The sequence below is a fragment of the Brachionichthys hirsutus genome, unplaced genomic scaffold, assembly GCF_040956055.1.
Source record: "Brachionichthys hirsutus isolate HB-005 unplaced genomic scaffold, CSIRO-AGI_Bhir_v1 contig_1414, whole genome shotgun sequence".
Lineage (NCBI taxonomy): Eukaryota > Metazoa > Chordata > Actinopteri > Lophiiformes > Brachionichthyidae > Brachionichthys > Brachionichthys hirsutus.
Window position 1 is genome coordinate 14570 of NW_027180547.1, and position 27701 is coordinate 42270.

General features: G+C 43.0%; 1 protein-coding gene across 1 annotated transcript; it reads left to right on the forward strand.

Moving 5' to 3' along the window:
• The first annotated feature begins 9261 nt into the window (after nucleotides 1-9261).
• LOC137915907 (tetraspanin-9-like) lies at nucleotides 9262-27246 on the forward strand. Its single transcript, XM_068759027.1, has 7 exons — nucleotides 9262-9326; nucleotides 11494-11773; nucleotides 14368-14442; nucleotides 21545-21646; nucleotides 21936-22067; nucleotides 23238-23321; nucleotides 27175-27246. The coding sequence occupies exons 1-7, from the start codon at nucleotides 9262-9264 to the stop codon at nucleotides 27244-27246; spliced, it is 810 nt and encodes a 269-aa protein (XP_068615128.1).
• The last annotated feature ends 455 nt before the right edge of the window (nucleotides 27247-27701 follow it).

Here is a 27701-nt window from a genome sequence, read left to right on the forward strand (position 1 = left end):
GAATCAGAATGAGTCGGGTGAAGATGGTGAGTAAAATAACACTTGTTACTCTGCAGAGCTGTTCTGGGAAAACACCAAATAGAACTCCCAAGAGATTGTAATCTGAATCGGTGTTGAAAGTAAATTGTTCCTGCTCAGTCAGAAACGGTGCCAAGGTGAGGACGGCAGCTTCAAGGACAGGTTGGGTCATGATTGTTGTAGATCCATTCCATTCTGTCATTTTTTCTTTTAACTGCATTTATGTTTTATAATGATCATATTTCGTATTGGGAGACTCTCGAAAGCAAGATGCTGCATCTCAACAGGTTATCCCAGTAAATAAACAAACTCAGTTTATGTCACTCCGGTAGGCATTGTGGACGTCACTGGCCTTTACCCTACAAATTTGAAAATTGAAATTCATCACACATAAGCTATTTCCTTCCTTCAAATAAATTAATTCAGGTTTTCCTCGTCTCATGTAGCCCTTAATGTTGGCGAGCATTAATCGACTTCAAAGCCTGTAGTTCCCTGTAACTGACATTATTGATTCCGTTTCTCTTGTTCTTTTTCTTCAATAACATTTTTCTACTATTGTGTGTTTGTCACTTGTGACCTTTTGTGGCCCCCGTCACACAAACACATGTTGACATTTATAAGCCATAGACTCACAAACATCCTGTTTCCTGCCAAGAGTTACACGGTTTATAAACCCAGAATGTCACTTGGCTCCTTTACTGATATTCACTTTTGCTGTGACATTGAAAAGATTGTCAGTCTGAGCCTCTCCAGTGAAACACTCCTGCTTGCATACATTAACATCCTCCCATCCTCCATGATACTCGGCCATTCAGGCCATGCACACTGAGTCTCACAGGCATGCTCGCTGTAAGTCACAGCCTGGTGCCTTGTATGAGTTAGCATGCCAGTGCTATCTATATATAACCGCCTCGATCAGCTCAGCAGCTGGTTGGACTTCAGCTGACCTTCTTGCTTTATGGGCCCGGAGGGCTGGTGATTTTACTGACCAGGCATGTAGACCTGTTGCTCTGCGAGATGATTTGGCAGCTCAGGTTGTCTTGTCAAAACGGTTTGCTGATCTCATTTTTAGATGCTGCGTTTTTGATCATCGGCACCTTTTCCCCATTTAAAAAAGCCCCACTGGTTTCTAGTCAACTACAACCTGAGACAAAGAAAACAGGATCTAAAGTTGTGTAACAAATATCCAGTGAGCAACATTGCAAGCACAATTTACCTTGAGAATGTCATTGCTTGCAAACCAACCGGACTCATTTCTTTGCTTGCCATTATTTCACTCAATTTAATGCGAAAGGCAAAACAGAAAAACAGTGTTTGGGAGAGAGACAGAACAATTGCAGTGAGCCATATTTTTGCAGATTGCTTTGAAATATTCTCTTTTCAAAGTCGAGGTGGTCGGCTCGGTCGTGCAGCAGTCAACCTGTCCTTAAAACGCCCGCTGTTAATAATGCATGTCTCCAGTCAATCTACCGTACTTCTTCGCCTGACTGAGCATAACTTAGGTCAGCTTAAAATCCGAGTAGCTTGTTTGGCGACGAAGAGAACTCCTCAAAACTCGCAGGCTGTACTTCAGGTGCTTATTTATAGTTGTTATTCTGAGGGATCGCTCAACAAATGATGAATCCTTCAGCTGTCAACTCCCACGTTAAAACCTCAGCCTGCAGCCGATCCTCCTCCCCACTAACGTTTGCATTTAAATAGCTGGGAGAGAAGAACTTCACTTGAAACAATTCGGGAGAGTAATTTCTGCTCACTCGTGTCATTTTCTTTCCGGGAATTTGACCCGGTTCGGCCCCACGTCATGGATGTGGCCCTTGGTAGTGATCTCGAAATCCTCTGGGAGCCTCGAGAGCAAAGAAAAGCAACTGAAAGGGAACAGGTAACTTGCTATAGGCAGTCGCAAACACATCCCGACCTTAGGACACAGGAAGTCGTTTTTACACATTGGTTCACACGTGAAGGTACGAAGAGCAGAAAATGAACAGTAATTTAGCATTTGACGGGACGGGAAGATGTGACCTGTTTTAAAATCCCTCGAACCCTGCATACCGATGTTGATGGACTGACACGTGAGGCTGGAGGGGGGAGGTTAAAGGAGCTTGGGAAATGCAGCAGATATAGGTATGGAATTTCTGTGTGTAGCATTCATGTGACCCAACGTTGTTACATTTGTTCAAACAGTAATCTTTTTTTTTTTAAGAGACTCACAAGCAGAATTTCCAACATGTTGAGTTCATTTTGAATAATTTCTCTATAACGTAGGTGAAAATGGGAAATGTACAGTATTAGTGGTGGTGGTGTGGTGTGGTGTGTGTGTAAGATCGTAAAGAAAAAAACAACAACTTGGCTTGAATAACAAACATTCATCTCATAAATGAAATGTCAGTTTATACTGCCAGTACAGGAAAATAAGTAAAAAGAAAAATACGAAGGCATGCCTGGGTTGGGCTTCGTTGAAACGCTGAGTTTCTCATTTAAGAGACTTCATTGATGCTTTTTCCAACCTTGATTCTAAAGAGTTTTCATATAAGGAGAAATCTGTAAGGATGTTTTCATTCATTTTAATTACGAAAATAACCTTTTGTGCTGATTAAAAAGAGGAAAGGTTGAAAGCCTTGGGGATTAGTGTGTTTCATATTTAATGGCCTTTAACAGAATGTTAAACTGTTCCGGGTGCGACTCGTTGTCCCAGGGAACAGCGTGGAGCAGCAAGGGATCACACCCAGAAATTACACGCCCCCCCCCCCCCCCCCCCCCCGGCTTTGTCTTTGAACTGGTTTCTGATGACAGACTGGCCTCCAGTGCAGGTGCTACAATTCTTCAAGTTAGGACTGAAGGTCACTTGCAGCAACTGCAAAGTGAAATGCACACTCATGCACTCAGACGACAGTCATACTACTTTTGTGCATTAAAGTATGCCATTCATAAGTATGCGGTCATCAATAAATAAGCCCCGGTTTTATTTAAGCACCAGAAGATTTATTTTTCTATTCTCTAATGGAATCACAGGAGAATTATTATTAATTGTTATTAATTGAAATCCTCATAGAGATGCCATTTTCAGTCGCTGTACTTGAAATAGAGCTGATATTGATTCATCTCCTTCTACTGAATTCCCAGAAACAATACTCTGTTTCTAAAAGCCCGTATTTTATCAGTGTTTTCTACCACATACGTTGTTTGTATGTTTTATGTACCGATTCAGCATTTGGGTGTAGAGATGGATGTTATCAGAACTGACAGTCCAGTGGAGGTCACAGGCAGACTCCTATCACATCCTCCACACTGCAGCATTACATCCCGAGTAAAGCCGCCTCATTTATTCTTCCTCTCCCTGCTTTCATTCTCTCCTTCCCTCTCTTGCATCCTGAGGTGGATTTCAGATGAATGTTGCACCTACGATTATAACACAACATTAATACAGGGATTGGTGGCATTCTATTATTTAGTGGCGTGTCTCTGTGTGTGTGGTCGTGTCCCGAGGTGAGGAGCTGACAGGAATTTCAGGGTTGGCTGACCAGAAAGGAGCAGTTACACAGTCCATTTCCCTCCTGCTCCAATTAGCATGTCACCTATAGAGGCGCCTCCAGTGAGTCGTTTCGGCACAGATAGCGAAGGAGAAGATCGGGGCAGAGTTGGACAAGGAAGCTTTTCATTGCTATCAAACCACAAATAAAATATTACGTCTTCTCAGGTGACAATTTGACACGTTTAAGGCCAAATTTGTTCTGTAGTCATCTGTCATCTTGTCCCTATTCCTGATTCTAAACCGGTGTGAGTGGGGGGGGGGTTGTTGTGTGCATATAAATTGCGCACCAACTGTCAAAAAGGTTTTACTGCTCTTAAGTACTGACTGAAGGTCTCTTTTCATTAGGGAGCCCATCATGAAACGTTTCATATCCTCTCTGAGCCCGAGAAGCCCAGCGCTTCCTCCTTCCCATCCCATTTGAGCAACAGGATTCTGAGATTGAGGAGAGGTATAAAAAGAGATGGCTCCTGCCAACAACCACAAGGGACATGTATTAATGTTCAGAGGAATTTCATTTGATTCACATAAAATGTGAGATGTTTTGTGGCAGTTGAATTGTAGCAGTTTTAACTGAACTTGTTTCATTTTATTTTTTTAACCTCAGTTTTTATCCCTCCTGGATGTCAAGACAGATTTATTAATGATTAATGAGCACCTCCTTTTGACATTTAATACTCAGGTGCTGCCCCCCCCACCCTCCCCCCCACATTGCATCTGTGGTACCTTTCCTTGGGGTAAAGACAAACTGCAACATGCATGCCTAGAAATGTGTTGGAAAATGAGTTTTCTACAGGTTTTAAAAGATGCAAGAGGAGCAGAAAGAGATAGGATGAAGCAGGAAACATGCCAATGATAAAAGCCTCGGCTGTGCACATCTAGCTGCTTTAGCACCTCATACTGAAAACTGTCATAATTTTACAAAACTCCTCCCTTTTTAGTCCCTTAGTTCTGTCTTTAGTGTGATGAATTATTTACAACAAAACCCCTTCAAACACTGCAGGGAAATAGTCATGTACCCGCTGGCACAGTGTGCATATTTTTAATAGATTGTATGTCCTTCAAATCTGGATATCCTTTTTTCTTTTCATGGCACTTTGGTTTTCACTTAAGCTTATGTGGGTATTTTGCATCTGCATCTCTGTCCCTCTAGGGATGCATAATTCCTCACATTGCAAACAGAGCATCTTTAGCACGCAGTAGCGCTGCTCCACAAATAAACACATTTTACTCTTATTTGTTTTGATAAACATTTGTTCCACCCCTCTTTTAATGAAAGTGGAAATAGCGAATCGACTCATCTTGTTGCACAGTCTAAATGGTCCATTGGCAAATCGCACCCTATTCATTTGAAGCATGAATAAACTTTCGTCACATTGTGCCAGTGTCTCCAGTAAGACTCTGCTGAAACACGGCTATACACTCAAATCCTTTATTTTTTCGAGCAGATTTAAATAATTGGCTGTTAACATCTGCATGTTAACACAATTAACCTAACATTTAATGGTGTTAACGATGGTTAGTTCACTGAATGCTTCTCCCAACGTGTCATTAGGTTAAGACATTCAATGAGGTAGCAGTGAGAGGAGCTTAACAAACGCTATGTCTGTTGCCTGGGCTTGTTTGGGCATTTTTTATAGAGATAAATAATCATTATGAATCAGTTTAAGTCATAAATCGAAATGTTAATTTGAATACATATCTATCGCTCTCCTTATAGTGCAGCAATTCGTCCATTTTTTGCGAAGATCATTCACGCTGACTTTGTATCGGATTAAGCATATGGACGACACTGTTGGAGAACTCGCGGTGGCAGACGCCTCCTGCTAATCGAGATAGCCCTTTCCTTCGCACTGCGCCACTGAGCAGACAACTGCAGAGTAGCGCTCTGGCTTGCTACCTCATTTTCAGTACACTAGGGCATCAGCATAGTACTTTTGAGATCTCATTGAGTCCTGAGGTCCTCTGCTCCAGGTGCTACATGGTCGGGTTCCTGCACACGCCCTTGGCCGTGCTCTATCTCTGCTGAGCCAGCATCCTCATTAAGCCCTTCAACTAGAGAAAGTCGATGGGAGACTGCCCAGCTGACTGCCTGCCTGCCCCGAAGGATTTTCGGCATGGCTGCACTGACAGACTGGAGTGAGATATTTATACGAGACAAATGTTTGTGTGGCTCTGCAGGCGAGGCGGTTTATGTGACGGAAAACAGCCCCTCGAATAACAGCCTTCACATAAATAGATATTTATTTTTCTCAATGTGTGGCGTTTTATTGTCCTCACTTGCCTCATAAGAGCTCTTTACAAGCACCTTTGATGTCAACAGTAAGCGGTGATGGTCACGTTTAATTAGCACCTGGTGGAGAAACATCTCCCTCTGTTATCAGGGCTTTATTTATGTATTTATATCTCATTGTCCTCATTAGTGTGTGTGTCAAGATGACCAGGAAGTAGTTGTGAGACAGTCCAGGTATCATCCAGCAGCCAACACACATCCTTAGCATGAGGAAGTTCAGGACTTTGCGCGCCCCCATGGCAGTGTTTGTTGTATTTGGAGCAGGGATTTGCTCTTTGGCTCTGCATGTTGTGCTCTGTGCTTGGTATGTAGGCCTTATTTCCCTTTGTAGCCTTCCTTCCACTCTTTCAATCCCTCTGACTTGCATTGGAAAGCAGAGTTTCCTCGCTATCTGGCTCCGATCTTAGGTTGACTCACCCCCCCGGTGCGCCCCCACTTGTTCTTAATGCATAATTGACGTGCTTGTGGGTTTTCCTGATTGAAGAGTCTTGTCTGGATCTAACAGTGGGATTAGTCAGGGATGTCTAATAGCATTTCTTTTGCCATTGTTCCGGCATGCTTTCTTTCTTTGTGTCGCGTCCTGAAAAAGACGAGGCTGCTGTGAGGTGTGAAAAAGCGTGGATATGTCAGTGATGACAGTGAGGAGGGCACTAGGCAGACAGTGAAGAACTTGTCTGACTTAAATCCCTCCTGGAGCGATTGAGTCACTTTGCTGGGAATGGGCCCTGTAGCTCCTCACAAGGGAGGGACAGAGAGAGCAGCAGGGACATGGAAACCCCTGCATCACTGATGCTAGTCTGAAGTTACTGCAAAGACGTCCAGCCAGAACCCACCACAGAAATTGGAGATGCTTGATTAAACAAGCGATGGTTGGGAAGTGTTTCGCCTCTTTGATAACCTATCAGCACCGACTTGACAAGATGTGTGTGTCAGTGAGGCTGAGTACACGTTATTCCCAAAGTATGCATGGAAAACAGTGTGTTGCCTTATCACTTAGCCGTTAATCTCTCTCATTGTGTGAATCTGTCAGGATTCCACTGGGGGCGAATACAACTTTAAAAAGACAGACATAGCTTTTTAATCTTATGCTGCACATCTGCCCCAGCCCTTTGAATTCTGCCTGAAAGTGCTGTTCTCCTAAGCCACCATTTCAGAGGGTGTGAATAATTTACTTGTTATATATCTCACAGTGGCTGTACACTTTTCACTGAGGAATTACGAGGATGCCCCCATCTAAGCCTGGGGGAAGATGGGTGGCGAGTTCATTAGAAAGCTGTATATTGCCTGCAGTTTAGCTTGTTTGCTGCCATTATCAGGATTAATATTATCTATAGGGATGCATTCATGTCCTTTTGTAACTATTCAAAAACATATATTTTGAAGCAAGTTTATTTATTTATCTTCATTTGGCTCAAGTATCTATTCCTTTAATACAGGAAAGAAGAGAATAAAAGTCAACGAGAAAGCTGAAATCCTGATTAACAATCTTTGGTTTTGGTTTTCTGTGTCTTGGAAACCTTTTCAGATATTTGTATTTACTTTCCCCCCCAGGATAAGAAATTAAAAGTGCCTCCAAATAAATATGTAATAACATTTAATAATTATTTTTTAATGCGATGTCTGATATAGTTATATGTTGTACAGGGAAGATCAGCGTTAATAAGGATAAATGACTAATTATTGATGAAAAGTTGGCTGAAAAAAAACAAGATGTGTTTTTTTTTTTAATATCGCTGTGCTTTTTGATTGTTTTTTTGCAGTCAATATGAAGGATAAAGGGAGCATTATTTAAGTCTGTAACCTTTCCCAAAATAAAGTACAAAAAAGTCTCTCTGGGGAGTCTAGTCTTAAAATTGACTCCTGTTTTCTTTCACAGCATGCCTCAAGGAAAACATTTTTCCTCCTGCTGCATAGTAAATATAAATAGTCTATCTTTACCTTTAGGCATTTTCTTTCATTTTTAATGGATTCTCCTCTGTGATTCTGTTTCCCTCTTGCAGATGGCAGGTCATTTAGTGCTTATATGGCAACATGAATCAGAGGCTTGAGGGATTTCGTGGCGAGAAATTAAAAATCTTTGATTTGTCTTGAATATCCTCAGTCTTCATTTCAGTGCAAAATCAATGACAGTTTGACCAGAAGATGTAGATGAGCTGCAAAAAAAAAGAAGAAGAAAGAAATGTTTTTCTTCCAAATAAAAAGAAAGATGGATTTTCTGTAAAAGAGCAAGCTGCATCATAAAATGATCTGGTGTTTCCCCCCGCTGTTATGAATTATTGTGCAGCAACGGTAGATGTGCTTTCTAATTACATAAACAAAAGGTTAGTTTTCAGTATGGTGCAGCAGATGTCTACAGAATATTACTTGTGTTTTGTGTATTTACTCGAAGCTGTGCAGAAGAGGCTTCACAAACATCGCTCGCGCAACCTTTACAAATGTATTCACGGGAGTGTTGAAGCTGAGTGATGGCAGCAGGCACAGAGGACAGCGGTAATTTGACAAAAGCTGTCACTCTTGACGACAGGACAAACCCTCCCAGCGCAGTCGGAATGGGAAAATCTCCTCCAACTTGAACACACAAAACACGCCCACACACGAAAAGTGTTCATCCCACTCCCAGACACCGTTTTCGTGCAGGGGCGATTGCAGTGAGCTGTTGGTGTCACTGAGCCAGTTATTGCATGGACTGATAATTCTCTGAGTCAGCCACTCAGATCAAGGGTCGCCCTTTTTTTACTTTCTATTTTCTACCTTCCGAGCTCCTCGTCTCTTTTTCCCCCTATACGCATCTCACATGTGTCACCAGCAGTATCTTTGTACTGCATGTTTGCACAGCAACATCAGTGAGAGAAAATGGAACATCAACATCCAAGTTGTTTTGACAGCATTTCCCACGAACCTGAAATGCATGCTAGAGTACTAAATGTTTCAGTCTCTTCCTGATGCTTATTAAAGCTGAAGCAGTGGCAGATCTGGCATGCTATCACGCATCGACTCCAGTTGTTAAATCATGTGTACAGAGTGTTGTACAGTTGCACGCATGGATCGTTAGCGTGGAGTAATAGCGTAGAGCATGTTGTTTCCTTTCATTTAGCGACGGAGGTAAGTGGTGCGGAATCACTCTGCACCAAATTGAATAGAGAAACAACAAATAGCTGTCAGTGTGTGCTAGAATACATTTGAAATGAATAAGCGGATCATTTGAAGTACGAACGCTGACTTTTTGAAAGTCCTTTTCTAAACGGTTGTGTTTGTGCTTTGCTATCACACACCAATTTATTCCTCCAAATGTTGATCATAATCAATAGCATCTTCCAAATGCTTTAATGTAATAGCAGTACCTGCCTAAACATTGAGCCTCTTCCATACCTCTCTAGTAATTGGGGATCCCTTGATCCTTCCCCTCCAGATGGGATATCACAACATGTCCTGTCCAGCAATGAGCTCAGGGGGAGAGGGTCAACGTCAGGGTCAGTTGTACACGACAAGGTCGGACAGCCTTGACATGTTGTAGGACGGAGATTAGCTTGTGCTCCTGTAGGCTCAGATCAGACAGATTGCGGGGGGGGGGGGGGGGGGGATTTAAAAGTCACTTCAGAGAGCAGCAAGCTCTGTTTGCTGGGCATTAAATGTAATTTATTCACTGTATCCCTGCCCACCTTAACTCATGAACCTCCCATTGCTCCGCTTGCTGGCTGCAAATCCATTCCACCTGGCTGGCCTCTTAAAGTTAGTATTCAGCCTGTGCTGCCTCAAACCCTTCCTCACAGGCTAGATAATCTGGCCGGAGTGCCAGGCTTCATTCTGTATAGCAGCCGCTCTGCATAGAGACACGACCTCTAGCAGTATTTTCAGCGGATGTTTTATTCTCTTGTTTTAATCGGAGAAGCACAAAGGGCCAGGCAGTGCCCCCCCCAGCAAATGCCTCGCCTCTGAATAATTTAGGCGATGGATGATTGAAGGGCTTTCGTCTCATGATAGATGATCAAAGGAGCGCCGAGCACCACTGCACCTGTCGCTGTCCTTCATTTAGGAGTGGTCTTAATCAGGCCACTTGTTCATCTAGAAGTGTGACTTTAAAGTTGTTCCATATGTGGTTAACACGTTTAATTCCTTCAGAGTCTGGTGGGCAGGCTCTCTGCAGCCCCACTCTCCCTCTGACTTTGCCCTCGACCTTGACAAAACCACTCATCCTACTTTGTTTGTTTGAGCAGCCTCTTCAGTCCTTCACAAAATCACACTCTGTGTCATGAATCACTGCTGGAATTTGAGCAGGCTTCATCAGGGCTTTTATGCATCCGGGGACATTTGCATACAGGTATAGCTCTTTTTCTTACTCTTAATTTAGTCGAGCAATTTCCCGGTCTTCAGAACGGCATTCACTCCCATGAGTGTGCCACTGTGCAGGAGCTGGAACACTGTTGTTGTTGGATGTGCATGCGTCTGCAGGAAGTTAAAGCTCATGGTGCAAAGGTCGGAGGTTAATGAGGGCCATTGAGAGAGAGGGATTTCAAAGGAGTTCAATTTGAAATTCCAAATATTTTTTTCAGCCCCATCACTTGGCGTCACCAAGAGCTTATTTTTGGTGAACTTGTAATGTGCTTTAAGTCACTGTATTTGCTTGTTGCAGGCTGATCTGAGGACTTGCGCTATTAGTCAAACCGGGTCCGCTCCTGTTCACTGTTAAAGCGCTGCAGCACTTTCGCAGATTCATCATCCGTTGTGCTATTCATCATTTAAACTTTGTCAGAAGAAGAAAATTAGCGCCGTGTGTGGTGAATTAATCATCTGATTCTGAAAGAGTGAAATGAGGCCGCTGATTTATCAATAATTCCTATCTGATGATTGTGTGTGTACTGTACATAAATATGTGCCTCTGCAAGTGTTTGTTTGCATGCGCAGCAGGTTTGTTGCATATTTTGCTGACAGGCGTTGCCGTGTCCAAGAGAGGTGGCACAAGACGAGAAGGGAGGCGAGGAGTAATGTGAATGGAGGAGGAGAAAGGGTAGCGGTGTGATGATTTACAATGACGCCGCTTCATATTTCACCTCATTTGTGATTATTTTTATTTTTTTATTTGCAGCAAGATTGCCTTGGGTATCTCATTATAATAGGTGTAGGCAGAAATGTCACTACTTACTGTTCGGTCTGTATTTCATGGCGTGCTGGTCTTGTTGGATGGCGCCCTCCTCTGATAGATGGACCGACACATCACCAACTAGTGGGACGCTCCACTTTCCCCAATCAAAGACTTCTATAAACACTCTCTCATATTAACGGCTGTGCACTGGCATTGCTCCATCTCGGTGAAGTTTGAGCCGACTGCACATAGTTGTGGAAACGTTTGGAAGTTTTCTCTTTGACTGCAGCGATTTACATTTGTGTTGCTTGTTCCTGGATTTAATGTAAGCAGCACAAACATGCAAAACCCGCGTGGCTCATTTACATGTTTGATGAAATCACTTGCAGAGCTGATGCTGGTTTATGACAGAGGTGAATTGTGTAAGGCGCCGTCCTGCCACTGTTTAGTGATGAATGACTGTGAAACATTGGTGCCCTGAGAGAAGTTGAGCCTGTTGCACTTTATTCCTCTCAAGCTAATATTACCCTAATGTTCTTCAGAGGAGCTGGGATGATGAGCAATAACCTCCAGCAGAGAACTTGTTGTGGATCATTATTGTATCTTTATCTCTTTGTTTTCTCACCTTGCTGTCTGTCTTATTTTAATTTTTTTTGTCTTCCAGTTATGCGGCTGTGGGCTGCTCGGCGTGGGCATCTGGCTCTGTGTGTCTCAGGGCAGCTTCGCCACCTTCTCGCCCTCATTTCCTTCACTGTCAGCTGCCAACATGGTCATCGCCATCGGCGCCATTGTCATGGTAACAGGCTTTCTTGGTTGCCTGGGTGCCATCAAGGAGAACAAGTGCCTGCTTCTGAGCGTGAGTCGAATCCGAATACCTGCGTAATACCTCCTCCAATATAAATAAGACGCGCTGAGACAGCAAACCAAGCACACAAGCACGTTCTGAAACTTCCTTTCCTCCTTTGGACAGTTCCTTTTCACATTCTTCCAGTTCACCCATTCAAATCTGGGTGGATTTGTCTTGTATTAATCTCTTACGTGTGTGCCCATACACCTACGCACACTGTTCACAGACCAGGAAAGCATCATGTCTTTCTTTGCCTCCAATACAGAACCTCAGCAAAGAAAGGCGACTGTCAGGAGGTGTTAAATGTGCATTGTGTTGAACTACAGGGGCTAATGAAGGGAAATTATAGCTGCGCAGTGAAATGGTCCTTTACCATCAACACTGCGTTCTTGCCGTTTTCATGGCTTTGCTCACAACCCAGTGAAGAAATTATTAGTTAAGAGGTCTTTGGTGCATCCATCATGGCTGAGCTACTGTTGTCTACATGTAGCACACTAAAGGATGCTCAATAATTAGATTGTTACATTTTTAATCACGAGGATTCCCCTGTCTTGATCTTGCTCTGTTTTCCAAAAGTTGTAATATCTTAAGTGCAAGTTAATTATAAATGTTCAACCCATGGAATTAGGTTTGCACAGATCTGGGCTGCACAAAAATGATAGAAACTTTAAATGAGAAGTGGATTTGAGGCTCGGTGTACTTAACATAACAAACAGCTCGGTCCCTTGAAGCTCTTGCATCAGTCAAGAGCCCCACCAAATCCTCAGTGTTCAACATAGCTTCCTTCACCTGCCTGACAACTTTTGAAGCAGAGAGAGGTAGAAAGCTGGCTGCAGGGAGAAAGGGAGGTGGAGGGGATGGAGAGGAGCTGGACCAAGAAAAATACAGCCTTAATGAGAAATGTAAAAGTTCTGAAACTCGTAAAGTCTCTTGCCACATCTGTTTGTAGCTGCGTGGCCATAAAAAATTCTGTTTAGAGCAGTGTTTTTTTTGCTAATCATTGTTTTTTCTTCCCTCTCCTATCTGTCCGGCTCAATACACCAAGGAGTGGGGGTGGAGGGGTGCAGGATATGGAAACATCAGAGTGGGTTTAGATCTCCCTCAGCAAACGCATCTGAACGTCTACCTTGACATGCTACCTCTGAAGTTATTCAGCGGACAACTCTCTCCGGATGATAAAAATTCAAAGCCCAGACACCCTTTGCAATAAAAATTCAGTCTCTCTTTTTTGCTGCCAAAATATGTTTACCAAGACAAATTGAGAGAAAAAGAAAAACTGGGTGAGAAAGCGCTGAAATACTCGGCTGAGACGTCAGCACTTCAAAGCCTAGAAAGTGTATATTGCTTGCAAATGAGGACATACGCCCACAAAGCCAAGTATGCATGCAAATACATATTTTCACTCACAGCCATCAGAGCGCCACAAAAATGAGTGAACTGGAACTCAAGGAAAATGTGGCGGTCGGACCATTAAGGCATGAAGGGATTCACTAAACTGGTGGTCCAGATGCCCAAACAACAAACAAACAAACAGTCTGAACTATTTCCTTTGTGCCTTGACACAAATCATGATCTACCCCTTCCTCCCAAATGAGTGTGGATTTAAAGGGGTTTTATAAAATCTGGGCTTGTGTTACTCCTCCCATGCAGTGCAGAGTAGAGAAGCTTGCTGAACACTGAGCTGCAAGGAAGTGTAGTAGGGAGAGTGGAATAGTAATTGAGATGCAAAACCTGTGTTGGAAATTAATATAGTGTGGTATTAAACCTCCTTCTCCACCATTCACATTTTCACCAGCCCTTCAGCACTTTGATTCTTCTCTCTGTGTGACTCCCACTGACTCTAGCTTTCTTTTCCTGTCTTTTCTTATCCTGTTTGAGTGTTTTAAATTCTGTTTGTTTTGGGGGTGAGCTGCTTGGCGGAGGTCTGCCACCATACGACTAATGGAAGCTCAAGTCCAGTGAATAGCACTTTAGATTAAACATCTATAGATCACTTAAACACCTAGAAAAACACTCAGAGTGCAGACCTCCACCAAGCAGCTCGTTCCCCTCGTAATTAGATGTACACCTTCTTGGTATCTTTATACACCAACCGTGAAAGTGAATCAGAGTCGATTTGAGTATTTGTACGTCCACAAATATCGGTCAATAATCAACCGAGATATTGAGGAACAAATTTTGAAGCTCCATTGACTGCAATGTTAACGAAAATGTCAAACTGTTCCATAATCCAGGATCTCTGCTGGATCATCACAAAAATGTAATCATATGTTCCTGGTAACATTCCCAACATTTCCTGAAAATGTAATCAGGATCCGTCCAGAATGTTACAGATCAAGTTTCAATGATCGAATATAGAAGTGATCACACGGCCACGACGCTTTCATTTTAGGACGGAGTTTAAATCAAAGCTTTGCATTTCACAGATTCTGAACATATGACAATGTATAATATCTACATGTATGTAATCTACAGTCTACAGTCCTGAGTCAGCGACACAAATGACTCAACAGTAAATGTGTTTTCAGGAGATTTGATGATGTTGATCTATAATATGGGCAAAGCGATTTCAAACACGAGCCTCTTCCATCTCTCTCTGACAGTTCTTCATTGTCCTGCTGATAATTCTCCTGGCCGAGCTGATATTGCTTATCCTGTTCTTCGTGTATACAGATAAGGTGAGTTTCTTTTGTTACCCATCTTGTCTGCGTTTGCCTTTACCAACAAGTCACCAGAGATCGTCCACAGCGAGGTATATATCACAGCTTACGTTACGAAATGTTAAATCGTCTTAAATCTGGTACAAGCGGGTCCTCGAACAACTGCACGAAGCGCTATAAGGTGTTAGTCTGACAGCATATTCATGCTCCCGGGCTTCTGGGGAGCTTTCGGCGAGAAGCATATTTCCCATGACCTCTGCTGCACACGAGTCAGGGCTATGCCTGCATGGCGACAGCAGATGACAATAAGCAAGGCACTGGAAGTTGCTGGCATCAGTGAAATATAAATACTAGATTCCTCTCCAGGTTAAATTTAATGTTTCAAGCTGAAGGAAATGTGCATGGCGAAGCCAAGGGAGACTGTTTCCAAGGACATGTTGTTAAGAGAATCATTACAGTAGATGTCGCCTGACCCTCAAGATGTCAGCGAGTTCTCGCTCTTTGTTCTTAGCTGAATGCTCAAGCGTAATCTCTCAGGCAGAGAAGGGAATTCATTTAGCAACCAATCCTTTCTCAGATTTGGATCAAGTCTCAGAGGCACAGCCCTTCAGGAGTAAATAAGTCTTCTGCCTTATCTCTCAAATATTACTGTCTTAACTTAAAAAAAAAATAAAGGATTCCTACGGTGAAATTTTAATATGGAGCCTCTTGACTTCACAGCAGCTCCTTTCCACCTTTCCCATCACCTGCAAAGTCGGGGGAAGATACTTGAATTGGTCTGGGGGGGGGATAGTCTGCATTACTAAGGGATAGGATGCTTATTCACACAAGTCCCGGTAAATAGCAACTGCACGTTCGTTGTCTCATCTCGCCAAATTACATCGTGTTTATCCTGGCTTAAATATAATAGGATGTATAATGAAACCAAAATCACTGCACCACTGATCCCTACGAAATAATCATCTGAAATCTGAAGCATCGTCTGAAATCAAAGGCATCGCAGCAGATTAGATGTGTAAAATTGTGTCGCGCTGTCACGCAGATGCTCATGAAATATGGTCGGGATTTATTAGACAATTGTTGTCCATCCGACAAAGTCGTCAGATGTTGCTGTGTTTTTTTTTCCTTTTGCGCCTCTCCAGGGAGATCGCATTCATCGCGTGATCACTCTCCTCCTGCCCTGCCACAGGCTGTGATCACAGGAATCAGTAATTCACGTCTCCTATTTGATCCTCTAATCACAAGGCATTTATTAACAAGTCTGGAAGACGTACAGTTGATGGCAGCAGTTTAATACGCACCAACACAGGCTTGCATGAAATATAATTTTGTCTTTTAAATGGGTCATCTTGCGGGTGATGCCTCTGCAAACTGTGGTCCTTCCAGCATTCCACAGCACGTGGGGAAGAAAGGGACATATGGCAGCTGGTTTTGCTGGAGGAACGTTTTTTTTCCTTCAAATACTTTCTGCTGCTTTCATCTGTCATTCCTCTTACATCTGCATTTCCACCAGTTTAATCTCACGTAAAAAGTGCTGCTCTTTTTCCCTCTTGCCTTAGCCTTGCCTCCAGGTACGGTTTATGCATAGTTGCTCCCTTGTACCCCCCCCCCACACACACACATACACACAGCGGCGATGTTAAGCTCTCTGATTAAATGGCATGTTTCATATAATAAAGGTTGGCCCTGCATTGAGCAACCGGCGGACTGCAGCAGATGGCTGGTGACACAAACCAGATTACAACCATCGGTCTTTAACGCTGTGACTTCATCGTGCCCCCGTCAGCCCAACGTGCCAAGTGGAACCCCAGTGAAAGTTTATTAGCCCAGAAAGAGGAAGCAGAACCTGACAGGATCACCAAAGCGTGTGCATAAAAACAAATACAAGGGAAATGTGTCGTGGGTTGAGCAGATTGAACTATATATCAGCCTATGTTAGTCTCATGTTTTGCCAGCAAGACTCTATTTATGTATTTATTTTACCTTTCATTGTCATCCGTGATGTGAAAACAGCAGATTTCCATATGGTCAAACTAAATAAGACGGTGTGTCTTTCCTGCCTGGATAACACGACATTCTGACAGCACTGTCAGTCAAATAGTGTCACACGCAGTGTCAGTCAGAGCGGATGGCAGCAGGAAACGGTACCAAAGGCTAGTTTAAAAGTGTTTTACCAAACTTCAGAGGAGTCATGTTGCCCTGATGTCCTGTCAGACAACGTCCTGTCCTTAGTTGCTCTCTTCTCCTCTTCTATCACTGTGACTCTGGTGGTAATTTTAGCTTCAGCCTGTAGAGTTTGCCTTGGTCCGTGCCACTGCTTCGACATAGTCTTATGTATCTCTGTGTGAAATGACAAATCTGAAAAGAAAAAAAAAAGACGATGACTTATGGGGTTCTCAACTGACGACATAAATCATGGACTTTTTGGGGACAGCCCTCTAAAGACTTTAAAAAAATAAATCTACAAGGGCAAATAGCAATGGAAGTGTGTGTTGTGGCACCTCTGATTTGACTCCCATAAAAAAAAAAGATTCATTTTTTAGTGAGTAATGAGGTGAAACTCACGGACTGTAGTCAAGCAAGAGAGGGAGTAGAGCATCAACATGGACAAATAGGAGTTTAAAGGGAAGACTTGATAAAAAAAAAAAAAATATTAGCATAATAGAAGTGATGTGAGGTGTTGATGTAAAGTTGTAGAAAAAGATACCTGAGAAAATCAATGTCATTGAAGAGGAAGGGATAGTCATGTAAGACTTGTTGACGAGAAGAGTACAGTCACGATTTCTGCAAATGAAAAACAAATCTATGCTGATTTTGATTTTACATGCAGAATTATACTTGAGTCCGAGTCGTGCTTTGCCTTTTTCCAGACCAATCACCACGAGTTGTTGGGTTGTGTAGCTCATTCTTTCTTCTGACGCCCTGTCCTCGGGCTAACCAGCGCAGCCTTGCAGAGCAAAGCAGGGAATTAAGTACCCTGGTTAATGATGTGCTGCAGGGACCTCTGCGAGGCTGTTTCGCTACGCATTACTTTTTACACAGTTAGATAATGCACTGAGATTCGTGCACTGAGAGCAGCAGTAAAATCTAGTTTGGCTAGCTGCTGCTGCTGCTGCGCTGAACACATTTGGCATTGAATGTGAATAAGGGGAAGGTCAGGGTTGCTGTTAGTTTGTTACTGTGTGTGCGCGCGTGTGTGTGTGCGCAGCTAATGATGGGAGCAAGACTCGCACTGTGATGTTGGAGTTCGTGTTAAAAATCTTCACTTTGGCCGGAGTTTTCAAAAACCTTCGTTTTTTGTGACAGAAATCTGCGATTTCGTGTGGATGATCGGCCAAACAGTAGAAAAATACCTTCGTGTACATGACCTCAAAGAAAGTGTAAAATATGTGACTATTTATTCAGACTGTTTGCGACATCTAACAGTGAGTCATGTCTCAGGTCACAAGGGTGAGATGAGGGGAGTTGAACAGCATGTGGAATTTTAGTACAACTGTTTGCCTTGGATCCCCTCTTTTATCCAGCCATCTATATTTTACCGCTTGTCCGCGTTGCGGGTCACGGGTGTTGCTGGAGCCGATCCCAGCTTGCTATGGGTGAGAGGCGGGGTACACCCCGAATGCATCGCCAGCGCATCGCGTGGCCACACGGAGACAGACAACAAGTCACATATTGTTCAGTTTCTTTTTCTTTTTTTTTTAAGGATCAAAAACATTTCCGTTGTCAAACAACTCGTAGCCACATTGTTGCCGAGGCCAGTCTGCAGCTTTAGTGCACATAAGAGATCACTGTTGTTGCCGAACTTGTGCTTCCCATGTGATTTCACTTAAAGCATCATAAGAGTGCTTTCAGAGACTGCTGATAAAAGCTGCTGTCATTTCTGTCCTGGGTGGGAATGTAATAATAACAACTGGCTATAATCAATCACTTCATCCTATCAGTGCGTCACATTATGCCTTGTTGCTTCTGCTTGTATGGCATCATCGTCTCTCTGCTGACTTTGTTTCTAAACCGTTACCTCACTCCACGCTGCTGCGCCGCTTTCACAGATGGATTAATTTTCATAGTCTTCTTTCTCCACTCTAATATATTAAGTAAATTAGTCTGTGGGTTTTTACGTTAAATTGCGCCACAGCGACTGAGAATCATTTGGGATTAAACATATCTTTGAGCAACGGAAAAGTACAAAGTGAATAAAACCCAGATGCCAATACAGCAATTGCCTTCCCAGACACCTGTCACTGATCACACTATAAATGAAGTGATAAGAATTAGCCTTTATTGAGAAGCTCAGTCCGCCATCTTAGACACCAGTTGTTGGTCAGTCATCCTCTGAGGCTAAATTAATCAAAAAGAAATTCAAGGGCATCGACACAGGGTTGCAACTCAGACATTTTCTAAATGTGTAGTTCAACGGAAGAATATGCCATGTTCATGGTCGAAATGTGACCTTTGCTGTCTGAATGGGGAAATTGGATTTGTGGCGCATATTCAACAATGAAATGCCAACAAAAAGCTCAGATCCTTCATATTCCTGAACAATCGCAGGTGTGTACCTGGGTAATGAGGAAGCAGCATTCCTCTGTGTTTGTGTGGGGACAACCCCCCCCCCAGTGCACCTGCTGTCCAGTGTGTTTCCACGTCAGCAGACCGAGCGCCCTGTTTCAATAGGCAGCGCTTTGGACTGGAATTATAAATGACTCCTTGCTGGGATCAGCTGAAACCAAATAAATATGCTTGGACGTCTTTGATGAATTCGAATCATCATCACTCCATCCATTTTCTTGCAGATGAGATGATCGTGTCTTCTGCAGCCGCTTTGCGGTTCTGCTGGAGCCTATCCTGCCTGACTGCGGGGGCGAGAGGCGGGGTACATCCCAGACACGTTGCCAGCGCAGCGCATAAACAGACAATTACTCGTGCACACTCTCACACGCTACGGACAATTATGAGTGATCCGTTCACCTAAATGACACGTTCTCGGAGGTGGGAGGGAAAACCTGGAGAAAACCCACGCTAACACGGGGAGAGCATACAAACTCCACACAGATAGAACTCGAACCCAGTACCTTCTGGCTGTGAGGCGACAGTACCACCCACTACGCCACAGTGAATCATCATGTAAACACAATATAAATAACGACTCGCTTTAATATCTTCTAACTTTTCAGACCGATGTCTGTCAACTGCTCTGTTCTGTCCATCTGGATTACAGATGTAGACCCCCCTCCTTTCTGTCAACATGTTTCGATGCATGTCTTTCTCTGTTTTTTCTCGTTCTTTTTTCTGGCTGATGCACTAAGTTGGTACAGAGGACACACAAGTCTATCTGTCGCGTGAACTATGAGAGGTGTTTTGATGCTGTAGCAGAATGGAAAATATAAGTTATCACATTTTTGCCCTGTAACAACTTTTTAGAGAAACCTGAGGTGCTGGACTTTTATTTGTGAAAAATATTCATGATTAAAAAAATAGGCTTATACACCAAATATTTGTTTGTATCTGCTCCTTTTACAAGGAAGAAAATGGGTCAGTGTTGCATGATCAAATCCCTGTTTGTTCTGCAGTCGTTTGTATGCCTCTTGTTAGCAGTGAATCTGGATCATTAGATTTCATTCCAGGCTGTAACGAAGGCTTCCACACATGAAATGGAATATGTGCAATGACTTATTGAAGACTCAGAAGATGACTTTTATTGCAGTAGGGGGAGACCCCGACTACTCTCGAGTAACTGTGCTAGTGTGAGAAGTCGGTAATGAGCACCATCACATACAGCCCAGATGAAGAGGAGAAGATAGTGGCTAGAAACAAAGTGCAAGGCAGAGATTGATGACACTGCCCCTCACCTCATTTCCCTGCTACAACAGATATGGAAAAGCCTGAATGCATTGAGTTGCTCCTTTTGAATGAGCAAAGTTACAGAGCGACAAAGTGGAATGTGATTCAAAATTACACTTAATGTAAAGGCGGAATTTTTTTATTGGGTTTGCATGATTGATGATAGCTCAAGCATTTTATTACAAGTGAAACTTGAATAAATTAGACAAGGAAATGTGTTTCACCTTGATGCTTAATTCAGCAGATTGTTTTCTTATCCCCTGCAGCTCAGGAAACTTGAATTTGAGCGTTTCCTTCCCAACAATACATTCATGAAGTGCTTAAGTTTATACTTAATACAACTTCCTGTGTGGTCAAATGAAGGTTTGATCTGCATTTTATATACAGTATACAGTTCTGTGCAGAATAAAAGTTTATGTTGAGCTGCATAGGTTATTAATTAAGTGACTTTATATTTCCTTTGGAAGAGGGCTGCTTCAGTTCCATCGTGTTTGTAATGGAGGAATTCGCCAGGCAGCCTTCAACGAGCCGAACATCTCGCTGAATATTCGTCGCCTTCCTCTGCAAAGACGCTTCTTGTATCAGGCGGTGACAGACACGATGCCCCTCCTCTTAATGTGCTCGTTCTCTCCGACCTTAGTCATAAGACTGAAGCTCAACATATTAAACTTCACTCCTCTTTTTGTGATTCAAATTCTATTGTGAAGAAATGCGGCGTGAGTCAGTGAGTCATTTTCCCAGTCATAATTACCCCCTTATCTCAAGCGCCTCTCAATCCGTCCTAGCAGTTAGCCCTGCAGAGGCAAACAGCACAAAAACTAAAAATCTGACACAGCCCGGAGGACGTTGTTGGGGTTCAGTCAAGAGGAAAATGATTTGTAAGCTCGGCTCAAGGGTTCAGCTGAAGCGCGTGTCTGCGGAACAGTTCGACAAATGATATGCACGTTGAAATTCTAAATTGGTGCAATGAGGTATTTTTTTTATTTATTTTAGATGACAGGACAGGTCTCATGATTTGTGAGCTGCCAAGAATAAATCCCCGATGAGTCGATCAGTCGCACACAAAGGCTAAAATTGCCTAAAATCATTCCTATATGGCATCGATGAGATGCATTGCCGACAACTTTTACAATGACAACCATAAGCCCACTTATGCCTCTGATTTTGTCTTCTTCAGATGTGCGCGTTATTTGATATTTGTATTATTATTATTATTATGCTGCTATAACGCAACAGACAATTGGTCTCTTACCAAGGTCGGTGTCGTCTCTTTCCTCTCCAGGTGAGTGAGAATGCCAAGAAGGACCTGAAGGATGGCCTGGCTCTCTACAACTCGGAAAGCAATATAGGCCTGCGAAATGCCTGGAACATCATCCAGGCAGAGGTGAGGAGAATAAATATTAGAGAAAGTTACTTTCAGTGTAGAATGCATCAGTGTTACAAAAATATATATTTTATTTTAGAAATATTCTCGGCTAATGCATTTCCTGGCTTGTAGCTGCTGAACTAATGCAACATTCATAGTCAAAGGTTGTGAATGAAGTACATTTACTCCAGGCCTCCAAAGCACAGGGGCTCATTATAATACTTGTTTCATCAAAGTTAGTGTGAGATCTCCCCGGACTGGAGACCTCTAATCTTGTGTTCAACATTTGGCTGTGTGTCCTTCGCAGTGGAAGTGCTGTGGTGTGATAGCGTATACCGATTGGCACGAGGCCCTCAAAGAGAAGGTAGTGCCTGACCGATGCTGCCAGGAGCATTACCAAGACTGCGGGCGTAACGCCACCAACATGTTCTGGAACAGAGTGAGTTTAAAACAGCCCAACTATAAATGCACACATGTATTTGGTGTACTCGCGTTATATGGCATAACCATGGAAGCGGTGCTGAATGAGTTTTCCCCACACATATAAGATTCCACGGCTTCACTGGCCTCCGGGGACGGAGTTTCTGTTTGATGTGACTGTTAGCCTTTCTTGTGAGACAGTCGATTAAAAACCTACAAGCAGACGCTAAACAAATACAAAGAGATGTAAAACAAACCAAAAGAGGAGCTAAATGGCTACAAAGAGATGTTCAATTATCTCAAAGATAATAAGCGACTACAGAGACACAAAAGAGGACATAAGAGACCAACAAAGAGTTATTCGGCTTGGTGCTTTCAGGGTTTCTGGTTTATGTTTGTGTCTCACTCTTTGCATGTTTATGCCCAGAGGCCCATTCTGTCAAAATGTATTCAGAAATACAACACGAGTGCGCTCATCAACTCCACATGGAGCACGAAATACCATTTCAGCTAATAAAAAAAAACATAATGTACACTCTATATCCAATCGATCTTGGATATTTGATCCATCCATGCAGTGGTTGCCATGGGGAGTTAATTTAAAGTTTTCTTCTTGTTCCTGAATTTTGATCCAGCTGTATTTCTTGCATGATGCATGAGAAGACAGCACATTTCCTCAAAACTCTAGCAGCGCCAGTCTCTTTGCATTTTGAGCCCATTCTGTTGGTGATTTGGCAAGTGGTTTTTTTTAACATGCCAAATACGCAAGAGATAAAAAAGCTGTAATATAATTGCAGGAATGGAGAATAATCAGACACGAAACTGGATAGGTGGGAATGAGCATTCCAAGCTTGTGTGTGATCCTGCACAGAGAAGATCTGACATGCGTGCTTCCTCACACTCAAGACGGGGCGAAACCTTTTTTTTTTTACCTAGAACGGCCATTAAACCCACCAGTTAGTGACCTCAACATGAACCCAAGTGGGAATAATCCAAAGGTAGTGCTCACTTATGTCCATTTGGACCATAAGTGACAAGATATTAATTTATTGTACTACTCACCAGGTATAGTTCATTGATCCAGGCTTATATTTCTTTTCAATGTTCCAATTTTTTCCTCTCGGAAAGTGCGAATTTTGCACTCTAAAAGTGGACATTTCTTCATCTTCACAACCTGTATCTATTTTAGGGATGCTTTGAGAAAGTGGAGGAATGGCTGGATGACAACAAGCACCTGCTGGGAACCATAGGAATGGTCATCTTGGTATTGCAGGTAGGAATGATAAATAGTTATTTTTGTCTCTCATTTTTCCCTCCCTTTGCTTCTTTTCACTTTGTTTCTGGCTGCATTTTTATGTCTGTCTGGCAACAAATAAAGCAAAACCGCTTTCAGACGCTTGCATCCGGTGCCCTCTGTGCTTCTGTCTTCCACACAAGGACTATCTGGAGTGGGTGTTCCGGGCACCCACACATATTGAAATGAACCCTGATCCTGTCTGGGAGAATCACAAGCACTTGGTTTGTGCCAGGCCGGCTGCAGTCATGCATGATGAGCCATCAGAAGATATTCATAGATTCTGAATATAGAGGAGCAGAAATGAAGTTGCAAATTGAAGGCGCTGCGGGGAGACTTGGATATTTCTGCAAAGATGTAGCTTCTCTTAAACCTTGAACTTGACTTCGGTCTCTGTCTTCTGCTCGGAGCAAAGTGTTGCACAAGTATCATTGCTGGTGTTCGGCTCGCACCATTTTCATCTTCAAACAAACTCCTCTGCAGTGATTATGGTGTGTATTGAATTCAGTCGTGATTCAGTAGTAAATTACTGCATTTTGAAATGCAGAAAAGGATTTATAATGCTACCTAAATACAACCTTTTAAAGTTATACATTCCTCCCCTACACCAAAGTATTGCTCTGCTGTGCCACTTTCTCTCTCTTGAATAAAGAGACCCTAGCATAGCATTTCCTCTTGTTGCCAGCAGTAAATGTGTTCTGTCCTTGAAGGGAGAATTTAAAAGAAAAGTCCTTCAATTAATTATCAGTAATACCTGGAATCGGGTTCCGTGATGCCAGAGGTGAAAGAGAGAGGATCATATGCATTTAAATAATTCCCTGTCTGTCATTTCGGTAGAGTTTTAAAAAAGAACCTCCATCAGCACATCAGGATTCCTCTGCAGGACAGCTTCTTCAGTTCAAATGGTTTCAATGTGAACCTGGGCTATGTACGTTGTGGAATTAGTATTTACTTCATTAATGATGTATTTTACTCACCCACATCTCATCGGCTATTGATCAAAATGATCACGGTGTTTCCCTGCCAGCCTGGTATGTGGAGTGCAGTCTGCATCACAAGGCCTAGAACACTCACTGCGTAACGAACCTGCTGCTACTCATTTATTAACTCTCAAATTCTCGAGAGGGCAGGCCATCCGGCCTCCATGAACACATTTTGTCTCCTTTATTCTCTCTTTATTCTCACGCACACACACAAGAAGAAATCCTTCAATTACATATCGTATTTGAGTGTAGCGGTGTGCTGCATGGGCTGAGGTGGGATCATGGGGCGTGACACTTTCTGCAAAGCTTCTTTTCATTCTGAATCATATCACCCATTTCCCATCAGATAATGGCCAGATGAATCTGTGACACAAAAGAGAAATCATATTGGTTTTATCCGAACCAGATTGACTGAAACGTGATTAATGGACTGATGGTTGCAATTTTGTTGCAGTTCTAATAACAATAAAGACCTATTCTATTCAATGACTAAATGTCAAGATACGAGTCAAATGTTTCGTTTTCCTTTAATAAAATAAAACTAAAATACTCTGAATTTTAGTCAACTTAATCAGGATAATAATATCTCCAAAAAAAAGATCAAACTAAAATTGCTGTTAGGAGACGACCACATTGATTTTCTCAGCTTAAATTATTGCATTTTCTTCTTTACAATTGATGGAAATGTTTGTGTTGTATTTTTCAACATTGCACTTTCCTTATCGTTCCTCAGACATCGGCTGTTTTTGGCTTGGATGCTGCCCATGTGGAGTGTTTCATGAAGGCTGTGATTATTTACTGAGACCGTTTCCGTTTTGCTGGTATGTCTCTGCCAAAGGAGGCATCCTTATCTAAATGGGTTTGGTCCTCCCACATCTCCTCAAAATACCCTGGACAGAATTCAATTAAGTTCACATGTTTTGTCGGAGCCCTAAAGTTGTGCCATTATCGCTTTCATCAGTTTCTTTGTTTTTACATATGTAATTGAAATTGGGTGCAGTTTGCTCTTATTCTATTGTCTGGTTATTTGTGGCCCGTCCACATCGGCACTAAGCAAGTTTTTACATGATTTAATCTTCCACATCAAACGTCAAAACAGGTGGATAAATAATGTATAAGTACATAATGTATTAATCTTTATAAAAACAAAAACATTGTTTTAATGGATATCAACTTTAGGATAAAAAAATAACTTAATTCACGAAGAAGAAAAAAGGTTTCAATCCTATAGTCTCTTCCTGCATGGGCCTGTGAATCACCGGTCGTAATCTCCACGCACTTGAAGACCAGTGGACAAACACCACTCTAATATTTAGTGATTTAGATTTGGAGATTCAGCCTTGAAGTTACAAAAAGATTTGTGCGCCGATGTGAAGCGTCTCCATGAGCACGAGCATATCTTCCGAACACGTCGGCTTTAGCGTGGAACTGGCTGACATGGAGGTTGTTTAACACACAGTGCGGTCGGACTTCAGAACTAGAGGGCAGAACTATTTGAAGTGGAGCTTAAAGTTGCTTTCCACGCCTGACTGTGTACTCTGCTTTCTTTTTTGCTCCTTATTCTTGCAATATTTTTAGCTTGCCCTTCTGGGCTTTACTGTGACTGTTCATGTGCAAGATGTGTCTTTGTTTTGATAAGCCATGAGTCCACGGGTTCGCTCAGAGGAAAGATCTTTGCTGTGAAATCGCCCTGTTGAGATTCTGCACATTTCTAACTCCATCAAGGGAAGATGACGCTGCAGCTTTAACGCAGCCTCACTGAAGGAAAGGCAGCCCATTGGCCGACTTCAGACCGCTCTACAATCATGTCACACTCCCGTTTCACACGCATGCACACACACACACACACACACATACTCCTCAGTCTATATCAACAAACAGGACTTCAGCTGTCAGTGATGATCATGGAACGTTGATGCCTGACAACTCTACAACGTTACGTAATGGCCAGAGGCGCAACGAAACGGGTTCATGAATCATTTAGACTCGCCGCGTATATAAGGCACACTTTGGCAAAAGTCTTGTATGTGTAACTCCACCCATAATGGGGTCAGACATGTCACCTACATGGGCATGTTAACGGAGGAGCGACTGTTTCTCTGTCTCGCTCTGAGGGAAGCAGACAGCAAAACTGAGCCACGTGTAAATCATTGGGTTGCTTTCAAAGCACTAAGACATTTATTTTTGTATTGGCCCAAACTCCCTCTGAGCAGGATGTTTGCCTCAGTGGCTCTTCGTCTTTTGACTGACAGCGGCTTAAGGTAGCATTTTCTCTCAGCAGCCCATATGAATTAGATCTTGACGGAAAATAAAGGCCTAAAAGCTGCAGTTTTCCAAGCTAATCGCATCCCTCCGGAATCCCCGGCGGATGCTGTTTGCAGGAAGTCCGCTTTGGCTTTTTCGTTAAGACTGTGCTCTGTACTCTGCAGCTTTTCTGCCTTCGAAACTTTGCCAGATAATGGTTTCAGGATCAGCCTTGTGACTGTGTTTGATGTCAACTTATGAGGGCTAATGGAAACTTCAAAGCGCCAGCTGGCTACTTTGATTCAGCGGCATCTCAATTGACATCACTGACTTAATGCTTGTGCGTGCTACTGCGTTGTTTTCCCCCACCAAAAAGATTCTAAAGCTCATGTTTGAAGCCCGTCTGAGGAAATGAAAGAATGGCAATCTGCCCATTTGTCACTGCGGGGTTTGCTGCTCATCACAACAAATATCAGCCCCGAGGCGTCGCCTCCTAAATCCCACACCGGGATAAACGCGCATAAAGTATTAACCCACAGTTACAGGTGCAAATGCACGATTAATGCTCACAATGTATTCACTTTTCCTCCTGGTTTCCTCCACAGCTCCTGGGCATGGCCTTCTCCATGACTCTGTTCCACCACATCCACAGAACAGGGAAGAAGTATGACGCTTAGCCGACTGGGGGAGGCGCCAGCGGAGAGGAGAAGCCTGATGGGACGAGACTCTGATTTAAGCGCCCCTGCTTTCCCAACCCCTTCTTCACTCTAGAGCACTCTTTGGAGCCTCATTTGCCTCACGCCTCCTCCTTAAGCCTCCTGTAAAGACTCCAGCTGTTACCCCCCCCCCCCTCCCCCACTCTGGTCCGCACGCTCTGTTCACCATTCAGTTTGCCAAAGAGTATCACAACATGGAGGAGAAGGGACAGCTACTCTGGGCAAGGAAGAGAACCCCATTGGTTGTCACTCCTCTTGAGTACATTTCTAGTTTGTTGTATTATTATTTTTGGCTTGGACTAACAACTTGCTGAAATGAATGAAGGACTTTGAGACACTGAATACTAACGGCCCCCCACCCTGAGTCAAGGAGAACGTGAAGCTGAGCACCTGTACCGCCACGGGTTTCTCTTTTT

Coding starts and splice junctions, on each gene's coding strand:
- LOC137915907 (XM_068759027.1), top strand. CDS start 9,262: ATGTCCTGTCCAGCAATGAGCTCAGGGGGAGAGGGTCAACGTCAGGGT. Junction 14,443..21,544: donor TCTTCGTGTATACAGATAAG/GTGAGTTTCTTT, acceptor TTTCCTCTCCAG/GTGAGTGAGAATGCCAAGAA. Junction 23,322..27,174: donor TGGTCATCTTGGTATTGCAG/GTAGGAATGATA, acceptor TTTCCTCCACAG/CTCCTGGGCATGGCCTTCTC.